Source organism: Coregonus clupeaformis, chromosome 31, assembly GCF_020615455.1.
Source record: "Coregonus clupeaformis isolate EN_2021a chromosome 31, ASM2061545v1, whole genome shotgun sequence".
Classification (NCBI taxonomy): domain Eukaryota; kingdom Metazoa; phylum Chordata; class Actinopteri; order Salmoniformes; family Salmonidae; genus Coregonus; species Coregonus clupeaformis.
The window spans coordinates 10,191,035-10,206,645 of record NC_059222.1 but is presented as its reverse complement, the minus strand read 5'-3'; the positions used below and the strand labels follow the sequence as shown (position 1 = coordinate 10,206,645).

At 43.4% G+C, this 15,611-nt stretch overlaps 2 protein-coding genes across 3 annotated transcripts in view; both read left to right on the top strand.

Moving 5' to 3' along the window:
- Nucleotides 1-9,589, top strand: part of LOC121547519 (serine/threonine-protein kinase LMTK1) — a 36,998-nt gene extending 27,409 nt beyond the window's left edge. Inside the window, exons 2-7 of one of the 2 annotated variants that reach the window (XM_041858843.2) lie at nt 4,071-4,154; nt 5,271-5,397; nt 6,823-7,003; nt 7,103-7,289; nt 7,382-7,615; nt 9,047-9,589. In XM_041858843.2, the coding sequence (XP_041714777.1) occupies nt 5,312-5,397; nt 6,823-7,003; nt 7,103-7,289; nt 7,382-7,614 (687 nt within the window). In that variant the 5' untranslated portion in view covers nt 4,071-4,154; nt 5,271-5,311 and the 3' untranslated portion in view covers nt 7,615; nt 9,047-9,589. The remainder of the gene's footprint in view (nt 1-4,070; nt 4,155-5,270; nt 5,398-6,822; nt 7,004-7,102; nt 7,290-7,381; nt 7,616-9,046) is intronic. The other variant, XM_041858842.2, reaches the window with a different exon arrangement.
- A 1,230-nt stretch (nt 9,590-10,819) lies between these two features.
- On the top strand, nt 10,820-15,099 carry LOC121548007 (class A basic helix-loop-helix protein 15-like). The gene is made up of 2 exons (XM_041859410.2): nt 10,820-10,981; nt 14,066-15,099. The coding sequence occupies exon 2, from the start codon at nt 14,111-14,113 to the stop codon at nt 14,696-14,698; it is 588 nt and encodes a 195-aa protein (XP_041715344.1). The 5' UTR covers nt 10,820-10,981; nt 14,066-14,110; the 3' UTR covers nt 14,699-15,099.
- The last annotated feature ends 512 nt before the right edge of the window (nt 15,100-15,611 follow it).

Genomic DNA, 15,611 nt, shown 5'->3' with positions numbered 1-15,611 from the left:
GGCCAGTGTACGCACCGGGAGATCGAGTCTGGCTCTCAACCAGAAACCTGCCCCTCCGCCTGCCCTGCCGGAAGCTGGGTCGGCGGTTTGTAGGGCCCTTTAAAGTCCTGAGGAGATTGAACGAGGTGAGTTATAGGTTAGAATTACCTATTGACTACAAGAATATTAACCCCTCGTTCCATGTGTCTCTCTCTCAGGCCGGTGGTAGCTGGTCCACTCCAGGACTTTGAGATTGAGGAGACTCCTCCGCCCCCGTTGGACATCGAGGGGGCTCCGGCGTACACCGTGAGGTCCATCCTGGATTCTAGACGCCGGATGGGGGGTCTTCAATATCTCGTGGAGTGGGAGGGTGCGGTCCGGAGGAGCGGTGCTGGGTGCCCAGGAGGGACATATTGGACCAGTCCCTACTGACCGAGTTCCATCGGGGTCATCCTGCGCGCCCTGCTCCGCGTCGTCCGGGTCGTCCCCGAGCTCCGGGTCGGCGCACGGCTGGAGCCGCGCGTCAAGGGGGGGGTACTGTCACGGTTTCGGCCGAGGCTGCTCCTCTTCCTTGTTCGGGCGGACTTCGGCGGTCGTCGTCTCCGGAGTACTAGCTGCCACCGTTCTATGTTTCTTGTTTCGTTTGGTTTTGTCTGTGCATAACACCTGTCCCTTGTTTGTGTCTTGATTGTTCTCCTATTTAGTTTCTTGGTTTGGGGCAGGTGTTATGCGTGATTGTTTATGTCAGACTGCCTCTGTATCGTGTCTAGTTTCTCTCGTTGTTGGCTTGTGCCCGAGATTCGCACTGCGTGCGCTTTTCGTTGTTATTTGCGCACTGTGTTTGGTGCGTAATTGTTTTGCGCCACCCGGTTGGGTTGGTTATATTATTGTGTACGTGCTTGGTTACGTTACTAAAGACGGTTGAAGTCATCCTGGTGCCTGCGCTTGATTCCGACACTCATCCACACACACACCTGTCTGACAATCCTGTAGCACTAACTCTATGTTTTGGGACACTGTAAAGTCCATGGAGAATAAAAGCACCTCCTCCCAGCTACCCACTGCACTGAGGCTAGGAAACACTGTCACTACGATAATCGAGAATTTCAATAAGCATTTTGCTAGGGTTGGCCATGCTTTCCACCTGGCTACCCCTACCCCAGCCACCAGCTCTGCACCCTCCGCTGCAACTTGCCCATGCCCCCCCGCTAATCCTTCACCCAAATTCAGATAGCTGATGTCCTGAAAGAGCTGCAAATCTGGACCCCTACAAATCAGCTGGGCTAGACAATCCTTTCGTTCTAAAATTAGCCGCCGAAATTATCGCAACCCCTATTACTAGCCTGTTCAACCTCTCTTTCGTATCGTCTGAGATCCCCAGAGATTGGAAAGCTGCCGCGGTCATCCCCCTCTTCAAAGGGGGTGACACTCTAGATCCAAACTGTTACAGACCTATATCCATCCTACCCTGCCTTTCAAAAGTATTTGAAAGCCAAGTTAACAAACAGATCACCGACCACTTCGAATCCCACCGTACCTTCTCCGCTATGCAATCTGGTTTCCGAGCTGGTCATGGGTGCACCTCAGCCACGCTCAAGGTCCTAAACGATATAATAACCGCAATTGATAAAAGAGGGTACTGTACAGCCGTCTTCATCGATCTGGTGAAGGCTTTTGACTCTGTCAATCACCGCATTCTTATTGGCAGACTAAATAGCCTTGGTTTCTCAACTGACTGCCTCGCCTGGTTCACCAACTACTTCTCAGATAGAGTTCAATGTGTCAAATCGGAGGGCCTGTTGTCTGGACCTCTGGCAGTCTCTATGGGGGTGCCACACGGTTCAATTCTCGGGCCGACTCTATTCTCTGTGTATATCAATTATGTCGCTCTTGCTGCTGGTGACTCTCAGATCCACCTCTACGCAGACGACACCATTTTGTATACATCTGGCCCTTCATTGGACACTGTGTTAACAAACCTCCAAACGAGCTTCAATGCCATACAACACTCCCTCCGTGGCCTCCAACTGCTCTTAAACGCTAGTAAAACTAAATGCATGCTCTTCAATCGAACGCTGCTTGCACCCACCCGCCCGACTAGAATCACTACTCTCGGCGGGTCTGACTTAGAATATGTGGACAACTACAAATACCTAGGTGTCTGGTTAGACCGTAAACTCTCCTTCCAGACTCACATTAAGCATCTCCAATCCAAAGTTAAATCTAGAATCGGCTTCCTGTTTCGCAACAAAGCCTCCTTCACTCATGCTGCTAAACATGCCCTCGTAAAACTAACTATCCTACCGATCCTTGACTTCGGCGATGTCATTCACAAAATAGCTTCCAACACTCAACTCAGCAAATTGTATGTAGTCTATCATAGTGCCATCCGTTTTGTCACCAAAGCCCCATATACTACCCACCATTGTGACCTGTACGCTCTCGTTGGCTGGTCCTCACTACATATCAGGGATGTAGCTCAGTTGGTAGAGCATGGTGTTTGCAACGCCAGGGTTGTCGGTTCGATTCCCACGGGGGGCCAGTATGAAAAATAATGTATGCACTCACTAACTGTAAGTCGCTCTGGATAAGAGCGTCTGCTAAATGACTAAAATGTAAATGTATATTCGTCGCCAAACCCACTGGCTCCAGGTCATCTATAAATCACTTCTAGGCAAATCCCCGCCTTATTGTAGCTCATTGGTCACCATAGCAACACCCACCCGTAGTATGCGCTCCAGCAGGTATATCTCACTGGTCATCCCCAAAGCCAACACCTCCTTTGGCCGCCATTCCTTCCAGTTCTCTGCTGCAAATGACTGGAACGAACTATAAAAATCTCTGAAGCTGGAGACACTTATCTCCCTCATTAACTTTAAGCATCAGTTGTCAGAGCAGCTTACCGATCACTGTACCTGTACACAGCCCATCTGTAATTAGCCCACCCAACTACCTCATCCCCATATTGTTATTTACATTGTTATTTATTTTGCTCATTTGCACCCCAGTATCTCTTTTTGCACATCATATTCTGCACATCCATCACTCCAGTGTTAATACTAAATTGTAATTATTTTGCACTATGGCCTATTTATTGCCTTACCTCCATAACTTACTACATTTGCACACACTGTATATAGATTTTCTATTTTCTATTGTGTTATTGACTGTACGTTTTTGTTTATTCCATATGTAACTCTGTGTTGTTGTTGTTTTTATCGCACTGCTTTGCTTTATCTTGGCCAGGTCGCAGTTGTAAATGAGAACTTGTTCTCAACTGGCTTACCTGGTTAAATAAAGGTGAAATAAAAATAAATAAATAAATATACGTATAGATTACATTTGGAATACTTTTACAGTGCTATTTGGGTTGTTAATTGGATCCGTTCCGACATTTCTTGATTTCTTGTAGTATATATATTTTTTATCATTATTTGTGTTTGACATTTTACTGCAGTGTTAGTAGCTAGTAACTTAAGCATTTCACTGCACCCGCTGTAACATCTGCTCAACTGTGTATGCAACCAATAACCTTTGATTTGATATGCGTGTGACATGTCTTTGACATCGACTGTCTGCTATTATCAACAGAACCACTTGAGGGCACTCATGCCCGCATAGGCTTGTAATAATATGCCATGGTGAAAGTCCTAAAGATAGTAAGGGTCCTGAGGTTGCACAGCCTATAAACCCTTCTTTCCTCCAAACCCTCTTGCAAACTTTCAGTTTCAGATTTTGAGCCAAAATTGTCAATTCATTTTGGCTGTAAAGCTTCAGGGAGTAGTGTGTGTATGTATTATCCTCTCACTGTCTCTCACTGAGGAGGATCTGTTACATTAGCCAGGCTTTTAATCGATTTGCCTGTTCTGCTCTCCTCCTGGTCAAGCCCATGGGACTGACTACTGTATACGTGAGCTCTTTGTCCTCTCCTCACTGTTCATCTCTATCTCACTTTGGTCTTTTCATTTCTCTCTCTCTCTGTCGCTTTTCCTTTTCTTATCTCTCTCTCGTCCTCATTTCTCTTTCACTCCCTGTCTCTCCTTCTTTTCTTTATATTTCTCCTCATTTCCTATTTTATTTCTTTTCTCCAGGGACTTAGTTCTGGATTACTTCTCTTGCCGTACTGATCCGCTGATCCGACCATTTGCGGTAGAATGGGGTCCTCAAACCACAAGGTACAGTAGTATTCTGACCTTCTCTCTCTTACAGTGCCTTGCAAAAGTATTGAGCCCCCTTGGCATTTTTCCTATTTTGTTGCATTAAAACCTGTAATTTAAATTGATTTTTATTTGGATTTCATGTAATGGACATACACAAAATAGTCCAAATTGGTGAAGTAAAAAAAAAAAAAAAACTTCTTTAAAAAATTTCAAAAAAATAAATAACGGAAAAGTGGTGCGTGCGTATGTATTCACCCCTTTGCTACGAAGCCCCTAAATAACATCTGGTGCAACCAATTACCTTCAGAAGTCACATAATTAGTTAAATAAAGTATACCTGTGCGCAATCTAAGTGTCACATGATCTGTCACATGATCTGAGTATATATACTGTACACATGTTCTAAAATGCCCCAGAGTCTGCAACACCACCAAGCAAGGGGCACCACCAAGCAAGCGGCACCATGAAGACCAAGAAGCTCTCCAAACAGGTCAGGGAGAAGTACAGATCAGGGTTGGGTTATAAAAAAATATCAGAAACTTTGAACATCCCACGGAGCACCATTAAATCCATTATTAAAAAATTGAAAGAATATGGCACCACAACAAACCTGCCAAGAGAGGGCCGCCCACCAAAACCTACGGACCAGGCAAGGAGGGTATTAATCAGAGGCAACAAAGAGACCAAAGATAACCCTGAAGGAGCTGCAAAGCTCCACAGCGGAGATTGGAGTATCTGTCCATAGGACCACTTTAAGCCATACACTCCACAGAGCTGGGCTTTACAGAAGAGTGGGCAGAAAAAAGCCATTGCTTAAAGAAAAAAATAAGCAAACATGTTTGGTGTTCGCCAAAAGGCATGTGGGAGACTCCCCAAACATATGGAAGAAGTTACTCAGGTCAGATGAGACTAAAATTGAGCTTTTTGGCCATCAAGGAAAACGCTATGTCTGGCGCAAACCCAACACCTCTTATCACCCTGAGAACACCATTTTCTCTTGAAATTTGCATTGATAGTATAAGATAGGACTGGGTGTCAGGAAGTTGCAACAGAGCTTCGTACTGTTCTGTAGTTGAGGGCATCATGATGTAGCAACATGTAAAATGACATTTGTTAATCTTCACTTGACAGACTTCACTTAAGAGGCTGAGTTAGCTGTGTTCTGTCTTTGGATGGACCCTCATCTTATTGGCTACCCCTTATTGGCTACCCAAAGGGGTGTGGCCGTGGTGGAGCAAACTGATGAGAGGGACCAATGGTATGTTCCTGTATCTTTTACTACAGTGTCATGGTTTTTGACCATTGCTTTGTCTTGTTATATATTCAGCTCATAATCCTCTTTATATTTTCTTAGTCCTCTCTCTCTCTTTGTGTGTGTTTGTGTGCAGTGGTGTAAAGTACTTAAGTAAAAATACTTTAAAGTACTTAAGTAGTTTTTTTTTTGTACTTTGCTTTACTATAAAAAAAATGGACAACTTTTACTTTTACTTCACTACATTCCTAAATAAAATAATGTACTTTTACTCCATACATTTTCCCAGAACCCAAAAGTACTCGTTACATTTTGAATGATGATTTCTGAGTGTTTGAGTGCGCCCCTGGCTATCCGTAAAGAAAAAAAAGAAAAAAAGACAATCGTGCGTCTGGTTTGCCCAACATAAGCAATACTTTTGATACTGAAATATATTTTTGAAATTACATTTACTTTTGATACTTAAGTATATTTGAAACCAAATACTTTTAGACTTTTACTGAAGTTATATTTTACTGGGTGACTTTCTCTTTTAGTTGAGTCATTTTCTATTAAGGTATCTTTACTTTTACTCAAGTATGACAATTGGGTACACTGTGCGTGCGAGTGCGTGCTTGTGTATTTGTGTCTGTGTGTGCATGTGTTCGTGTTTAAATTGTGTGTTTTTGTCTGTAGGACATTGGTAGGGGTAACACAGTGAGGTGCTAATCCAGGTAATAAAGGAGGCACAGATTAGAGCCCTGTGTGTGTGTGTGTGTGTGTGAGTGTGTGTGTGTGTGTGTGTGTGTGTGTGTGTGTGTGTGTGTGTGTGTGTGTGTGTGTGTGTGTGTGTGTGTGTGTGTGTGTGTGTGTGTATGTGTGCGTGCGTGCATGCGTGTGAGAGAGAGAGAGAGAGAGAGATAGAGAGAGAGAGAGAGAGAGACAGAGACAGAGAGACAGAGAGAGGAGGGGGCAAGAGTGTGTGAGTGCATCTCCTGGGCTATGTGTGTCTGCCTCTTGCGTTCGTTCGTCATAGCGCTCAGTGAGTCAGCATCTCTTTTTTCTTTCCTGAGTCACTCATTTAACGGTTGCCCGGTGACCGCAGAACAGAAAAAGGTTCCAATTGCGTGTTCGCCTGCGAAGACAGCCACCAATATTTATTCAGGCCCTGCAGTGAGTGGCCAGGAGAAAATAATAGACATATATTCTCCAATGATTGCCTGGGTGCCATGTCATTGGATGGAGAGGAGCCGCTTAGTAATTAGTTTTTGCACTTCCTGTTTTGGAAGGAGATATACTGTCAATAGCGCTCTGGGGCACACAGTGTAAAAGGAGATGATGGATGTCTCAGGAGATGTTTATTTATATGTATAAAATACCAAGTTTTATGTTGAAGAATAACATAAAATTAACTACATTTTATGTGAAAGAATCACCTTTTTCTCCATGCAGGTATGAAGACTTCCAGTGCTGGCTCTCCTCAGGTGAGAGGGGCCCCCAGGCCAGCCCCGTCGCCCCCCACCGCAACCCTGTGACCCCCCAGCCCAGCCCTGCATCATCAGAAGGGGACGAACCTGGACACAGGAGGAAGGTGTCTTTCTTTGATGATGTCACTGTTTATGTGTTTGATCAGGTAACTGCATCTATCATACAGATAATTGGTATTTTACATCAGAGTCATGTTTTTATGCCTACAGTATCTACATAATTTAATTTTGAACATTCTCCATAGGAGAGTCCCACCAGGGAGCTACAAAGTCACTGGCCAGACACCAACAGCCGAGAGACCAAGGGTCAATCTCCAATAACAATTTACAGACACACACCTGAGACCAATAATCAATCCCCAATCCCGCCCTGCAGCTATGTCAACCATCTACCTCACATGTCAACCTCAGGGGTCTCCTTAGAGGACAATGGTATGTCTCTATCTCTCTATCCTGATGGTGATCTCTCTATCTGTCTAATGACATCTCTATCTGATGGTGGTTGTGTTTACGTTGCCCTACAGGTCTTGGTTTAGAATGGGAGGATGACTTCTCCTTCTTGGACAGCTCCCTCAAAACCAAGATGGCTGACCACCATCTTATAATATCAGAGTCCAGTATATCTTCCGCATCCCCTGACCAGACCTCCACACCCCCACACCAGAGGTGGAGTGGTCCATCCACCCATGCCTGCTCACAGTTGAGACCTTCCAGTCTGGTCCTCACCCACGTCACTGATGCTGACCTGGAGCAGTGAGGCAAGTGATTGGCTGCACACTTGTTTTTCTGTCACCCAGAGAGCCTTGGGCTCATGGAAAAAATTACTTATCCTCTCTCCCTCTCTCCATCTCTCCATCTCTCCATCTCTCCCTCTCTCCCTCTCTCTCTCTCTCTCTCTCTCTCTCTCTCTCTCTCTCTCTCTCTCTCTCTCTCTCTCTCTCTCTCTCTCTCTCTCTCTCTCTCTCTCTCTCTCTCTCTCTCTCTCTCTCTCCTCCTTTCCCCTCCCCTCCCTTCCTCTCCCCTCCTCTCCCCTTCCCTTATATGATTCATTATTTAATGGATTTCTAGCTGGAGAGTTTTTTTCTTTTCTCTAGCAGTTCCAAACCACCTGTTGGTTGGTTGCACTGATATCACAAAGCTCTGTGACAGTACACTGTCTGACTCAATAAGCCTTCTATTTAGTGAGATGGATCACTGGGCTGTGTAGTAGCTAACAGCACAGCTGGCCACAGTGAAAGCAATAGATATCAGACCTGTGGCTCTGGCTGGAGTTGAAAGCATGTTATCTTCTTCTCAGTCAGCATAAAGGCTTATTGTTCAGCCCGGTCAACAGACGTCTAGTTTTACTACTGTCTTATCACTGCCACTGGTCATGCTCTCGTGCCACATTCAGCCTCTGGCCAAATGAAAGTGAAAAGGCTATTACATAGGTTTCTAAGACACAATGACTTCATCATTACACAATGTAGTAAGGGGTGTAGTAAACAGATAATATTGATCAGTTTTTATCCTTTTATAATAAGAAAAAGCACAGTTTGTGTGGACTCTAAACAGAGAAGTGTGATGAAAAGGGAAACAGATGAAGGGAAGGAGAGAAGGAGGGAAGGAAAGGAAGTGAAAGAGAGAGAGGGAGAGGGCCCTTTATTTGTCTAGCTATTTCAAGGTGTGTCCTTGAGTCCATCTGTGGACTGCGGACGGCTCTATGGCTAGAAGAGTTGGAGGACAAGACAGGATGGCACTCAACTCTGATCCGCATATTCATGCTTGCATGTGTGCGTCCATGTGTGCGTGTGTTACAGTATTTGGTCCAGCTTGTAAGAGCTTAGTTTGCTAGACCTATTTTAAAGTATACCCAGCACAGTGTAGTTATTAGTTATCAGAGCCCATGGGTAAACTAAATACATATGGTTGGCCTGAGGAGAAACTGAACAAACTGAAAAAAATGTTTCCACAGAACCTGAAGTGTGGTTTAGTGGTTGATTAGAAGAAACCTGTCAGGACCAGTACTAGTGTTCACACACACGAACAAATAAACACACATACTCAAGGACATTTTGCTGCAGGGTGTTTGATGCTGGGAGCTGCACACCTGTGTCTGACATTCTCTTTAGATACCGGTAGATATGTTTGTGGAACCATAACACCATATCATACAGAAGTCTGACTGGCGTTCTTGTGTTTTACACCAGGATCCGGCACTGGGGATGAGAAGATAGAGGTCTAATTGTGTGTTTGCTGAAGGAAGACAATGTGATGGAAGACAAATCCTCAAATAAACAGAAGAACAGAAGAGCTCAACAGTTGGATCTTGCTGTTTCACCACTAGTAAACACTACACATACTCCCTTTACATTCTATGGGCCTGACTAGGGGTCCAACTACAGGGGTGGTAAACCATCCCTTTTCAGGCTACTGTACCACCAAGAGTCAGTTGTTTACCTTTCAGGGCTGTGCCTGTCTTCCAATAAGGATTAGCCTACAGCACATTAACAATAACAGAGGGGTCTGATGATCAGAACATAGCAATGGTGACCTGATAATCCTGCATTGAATAAATGGGGTCCAACAATGGAAATGGCTTGATTCACTCATAAAGTATAAGAAATACAAGAACTTTGCTTGACAGCCTGCATATTCAAAATGTAAGAACATTTTCACCAGGTTTTTCATCACCTAACTACTGTCCTGATAAGAGCATGATGTTGGAAATATAAGAAAATATTTCTACAGAGTTTTCATTGAATTTGTTTCCCCTTGCCTACTGTGAAGCATATTTCAGTGATAAGTAATACCATGCTGCAACAATAGGTCACACACACACACACACACACACACGCCACACCACACACACACACACACACACACACACACACACACACACACACACACACACACACACACACACACACACATGTGTATCACAAAATCCTGTATTCAAATAGAAAAAGAAACAGTTAAAATAGATGAACCAACATAAAAGTAAAGTAAAATCCCCACTGTGAAAATTGATGGGCGACTTGGAGGGATTCGGACAATGAATAGGCGGGTGCAAGGAGTGGACTGATACATGTGGAAAGCCTCCAATTGATTTTGACCACTGAAGCTCAGTTTTATCCCTTTTTATACCTGGTTCTAACATGCGTCATTTGTCTATCATATCTAGACGGGATACAGATTTTGTCATATTGACCTCAAAAGTAGATTTTTTGGGCATTTTAGCTAACCCTAACCCATTTCCTAACCTTAACCTAATTCGCCTAACCTGCTACGTTCATTCTCCTAACCTGCTGCATAGGTTCTCCTAAACCTGCTACGAAAAGGTAATTGTGACAAAAGCTGTATCCCTTCTAGACAAAACCTAATTTGTCCTGATCTTGTCCACATTCTAATTGTGCCCACAATTTAAGACAGGTGTAGACGATTAAAATACGCATTTTGATCTGATTGTGATCTGATCTTACTGACCACCTCCGGAGTGATTTTTCAAAGAATTTGCATAATTTGCATACAGGGAGGGACCAGGATATCTGGTCACAATGCGGACACAGTGAATGGACCTAGAGAGATACATTTTACTACCATGTGTAGATCAGATGAGGCTGGTGGGAGGAGCTATAGGAGGGCAGGCTCATTGTAATGGCTGGAATATAATAAATGGAATGGCATCAAACATGTGGTTTCCATATGTTTGATGTGTTTGATACCATTCCCAACTATTCCATTCCAGCCATTACAATGAACCTGTCCTCCTATAGCTCCTCCCACCAGCCTCCTCTGGTGTAGATGCAAAGGCTTCAATGTGGGCACAATCAGAATGTGGATAAGATCAGGACAAAGGAAGCATGTTAGCCTCATAGCCTCAGATGTAAACGAGGCTTTTGGCTGCGCACGGGCACAGATGACCACGTCCGGAGTCTGAGCGCACTCCCATTGGCTAAGCGAGCGCAACGTGTACGTTACAGCAGCGACAGGTACCTCACATGCGACAGTTATCTTTCATCCTTGGAGCGGAACGACAGACGCTTCTTCCACTCAACCGAAACTTTAATTCTGAGGATATTATTGATGTTCCACGGTGAAAACTATTCTTCTACATACACGGGCATCTTACTTTCATTTTAAAGGTAAGTAAAATGTCAATGTGTTGCCTGTTCCCTTTTTTCTTGATTGAAATCCAATGAAGTTGTATCAATTTAAGATGTTCACTGTTTTCTCAACTTGATGAAGGCTAACTATTTACTTTATGTAAATGATTGGTGAGCGTAGGAGAAAGAGAGTAGGAGAGATTTACACAATTTAAACAGTAGGGGAGACCGGGAACAAAGTAACATGGGGTCAGTTGTAACCGCTTAATAACTCATATTAGAAACCACTTAGAAAGCTGTGCTAATGCTTGGTTCGTGTCTCTACATGCCTAAGAAGTTTTGTTTAAATCCAATTATTGACAAAAAATGGGTTTCGAGGCCCTAAAGTAAATATACTTGCCACCTCTCTTTTTTAAATTATTGACTTGTAGAACATTCTCCATGCATCTAAACATACAATCAGGTCCAATATTTTTGGCACTGTAGATAAAGATTAGCAAAAAAAGAATGTATAAAATAAATCATACAAATTCTGAGCTACTGTATATTGTATGCAAAAAAAATGGGAAATTATGTTATTTTATACTAATACAACTGCTCAGAGAATTTAATTTATTTATTAACAAGTAATAATTTTTTTCTAAAAAAGGTCAAAATTATCGGCACCCCTGTTTTCAATACCTTTCAATACCTCCCCTTGCGAAGAGAATGGCACTGAGCCTTTTTCTAATATGTTTTAAGAGATTTAAGACCATTCCTCATTACAGAATCTTTCCAGATCCTTGATATCCTTCGTCTGCGCTTATGGACTGCCCTCTTCAATTCAAACCACAGGTTTTCAATGGGGTTCAAGTCCGGAGACTGAGATGGCCATTGCAAAATGTTGATTTTGTTGTCAATTAATAATTTCTTTGTGGATTTTGATGTGTGCTTGGGGTTATTGTCTTTCTGGAAGATCCACTTGCAGCCAAGTTTCAGCCTCCTGGCGGAAGCAACCACGTTTTTGGCTAAAATGTCCTGGTACTGGGTTCAGAACTAAGATAATACCTTCAGAAAAAAAGGTCAAATTTATACTTTTGAATGCTAATATAAAAATAGGCTCTATTAATTTTGGTAAATTTTGAGTTTTTGGTCAATATGATATGCCGTTAAAATCCATTGGAAATGTATTACATTTACGTCATTTAGCAGACGCTCTTATCCAGAGCGACTTACAGTTAGTGAGTGCATACATTTTTCATACTGGCCCCTCGTGGGAATCGAACCCACAACCCTGGCGTTGCAAGCGCCATGCTCTACCAACTGAGCTACAGGAGGCCAATTTATGTTGTCAATTTAGGGCTAGAATCAATCAGTTCTCCCTTAACCCGCGATAACTGGCAACTGAATAGCAGTTTCATTTAGGCGATGTCAGAGGTGTAACTGCGTTGGAGCTGTCAAATCAGCAGACGGCTCCCGGCGTAATACCTAATGCAGACATTGCCATTGGATGCGCTGAGTCGCATTAGTAATAATCCCATGCAGCATTTTGTTGCAAGTTGGAACACTGTAATATATGTTGTAATCTACATTTCGATTAGGCTGAAGTGAATCCTTATTATTTTGTTGAATGATTTTACATTTGAGTGTAATTATTCCTATATAGCCTACACTTTCTCTTTCGGTTGAATTGTAAACGACTGGTATGTCCTAGAAACGTAGTTACAGTGTGTAATGGTAGTTGAGATATGTATGTTGTTTGTATAAAAATAGTATTAATCCGGTCTCCCCTATCATCACCCCTAAATATTGTTGAAGTATTTAAGAAATATGTTGAATGAAATAATCCTAAATGAAATAGAATTTTACTATTTGATAATTTTTTGCATGACTGTATAATTTATGTAAATGTAACAGTGTGTAGTTTTGAATAACTTGCTGGTGTAGTATAGCAGAACAGCCACTTGCAGTAAAAAACTTTGGGTCCTTGAAAGGCGCTATATAAGTCCCATGTATTATTATTAGTGAATTCACCTGTTACCATGGTACATGCATGGCATCTGATTAAGCATAACCGTATAGGCCAGCAGCCTCCACACAGTCACACGTTTCACATCATAGATAGCCTATATCTCACACAGATAGGCTTACTGTTAATCTCACAGAGCAATGTATTTCTACTTTAAAGGCACAATCTTCGATTGCTACATGCAACTGTCGTAACCCATCAGGATCCAAAGTATAAGCTTGTTTTACTCAATTGTTTGTAAACAATTGAATTGTAAATAAACACTGCATAGCCTTAAGACATGGTTAAAACTATACTTTGAATTTCATAGATGGTCAGTCCTTGCATTCATAGCTCTGTTTATGAATTTGAGAGTGGTAATATTTCTTCAGCCCCATCCCTCAGATGTTTACCAAATCAATGGTGGGGTGCCCACTTTGTTGTTGTTTGAACTGCAGATTGCCCCTTTAAGTTATGAGATGGCATACACAGGGGAAAATCTCTCTACGCAAACGTGTGCTGTTATTTTCTGGCCACTGTTTGTTATAAGAGAGTAACCTTGAGTTGGGTATTATCTGGAGCCCTGGGTAGCCTGCAGTAGGATAAGAGAGGTGGAGATTACACACCCAACATTATGGCATTTTCACACACTGGCTGATTAGATAGATGCTGTGTTTCTTAAAACTGCAAATAAAAACAATGATAAAAGGGCCATATTTCTGTCTTACTGTAAAATAACATATTATGCAGGTATTCCTCATCATTCCTCATCAATCTAAGCTTATTCGTCAGGATACAGGATGTAAACAGTACAGTGAAATGCTTATGGATCATCAACAGCAGGTTTAGTTCCATTAGCTAATTACAATGTAATTACAGTGTAATCAGCATTTTATAACTTCACTGGGTTTGCCAATTCCTAGTGGTTTTTGAGTAATAATGACTCAAACTCAAGTCTATGCCAGGAGAGTGGAAGGGGATAAAATGGTGCTCAAAAAGCAGGATATTCCAACTTGAGTGTTTAAACTCAACTGTAACATTGTAGCCCTCAGGGCAAAGGCCCTGCCCCTTGTTTGCTTATCTCTTCCATGACAATCCCTTTCTGTAACCAGTTGTTGTTTCTCTTGTCTTCAAAGCTTTTGGCAGTGTGAGGAAGAGGGGTAACTGAATCAGGCTGAAGGATGAAGTCTAAAGGGAAGGCCGCTAAGTCATCCAGAAAACCCTGGACCGAGCCAGACCCAGACCCCGAACCAGAGACCAGTGACACCAGTGAACCAGGCTCCAGCGAACAGGAGGGCTCTGAGGCTTCGGTCCGTATCGGAGGATCCTGGAGGGGGGTCCTGAGGGGCGGGGACCGCGAGCAAGGCGGAGGAGGAGGGGGCGCCACCCACGGCCCCCACAGACGCCGACGGTCTCACAACAGCAACAAAGAACGCAACGTCCGACGGCTGGAGAGCAACGAGCGGGAGCGCCAGCGCATGCACAAACTTAACAACGCCTTCCAAGCTCTCAGAGAGGCCATCCCGCATGTCAAAATGGACAAGAAGCTCTCCAAGATCGAGACACTGACGCTGGCCGAGAACTACATCAAGTCCCTGACCACCATCATCCTGGGGATGTCCAGTGCCCGCCTGCCCCCCGGGGAGACACCGACAGAGGCTAGCGCCGCCAGACTGCTCCAGTGTTACCAGCAGCACCTGGAGGAGGATGGGGAGGAGAGCCTGTCTCAGTTCCTCACCCAGATTCACAGCTTTAGCCAGGAAAGCTAACAGCTAGCAGGTGCTAACTCCACAGCCGAATAGTTGGAGCATCCAGGCTTGACTTGGGGAGCGAATCTCAACTGACACCCCTATCTCCCACATTGTGCACTGCTACTGTACTTATGACCAAAAGTAGTACACTGTATGGGGAAAGGGTGTCATCTGAGATGCAGCCTTATACTCCGCCAAGATAGTGAACTAAAGTGACATACCTGACATCACCATGCACTAAATGGAGCATACAATAACTTGACTCAGTAACTCTATGAGACAGTGGTGGGAGGGGATTCTTAGCACTGTACCCTTGACATGAATTCTCAGAGAACATAATGGTGGAGTATACAGTGAGGGGAAAAAGTATTTGATCCCCTGCTGATTTTGTACGTTTGCCCACTGACAAAGAAATGATCAGTCTATAATTTTAATGGTAGGTTTATTTGAACAGTGAGAGACAGAATAACAACAACAAAATCCAGAAAAACGTATGTCAAAAATGTTATAAATTGATTTGCATTTTAATGAGGGAAATAAGAATTTGACCCCCTCAATCAGAAAGATTACTGGCTCCCAGGTGTCTTTTATACAGGTAACGAGCTGAGATTAGGAGCACACTCTTAAAGGGAGTGCTCCTAATCTCAGTTTGTTACCTGTATAAAAGACACCTGTCCACAGAAGCAATCAATCAATCAGATTCCAAACTCTCCACCATGGCCAAGACCAAAGAGCTCTCCAAGGATGTCAGGGACAAGATTGTAGACCTACACAAGGCTGGAATGGGCTACAAGACCATCGTCAAGCAGCTTGGTGAGAAGGTGACAACAGTTGGTGCGATTATTCGCAAATGGAAGAAACACAAAATAACTGTCAATCTCCCTCGGCCTGGGGCTCCATGCAAGATCTCACCTCGTGGAGTTGCAATGAT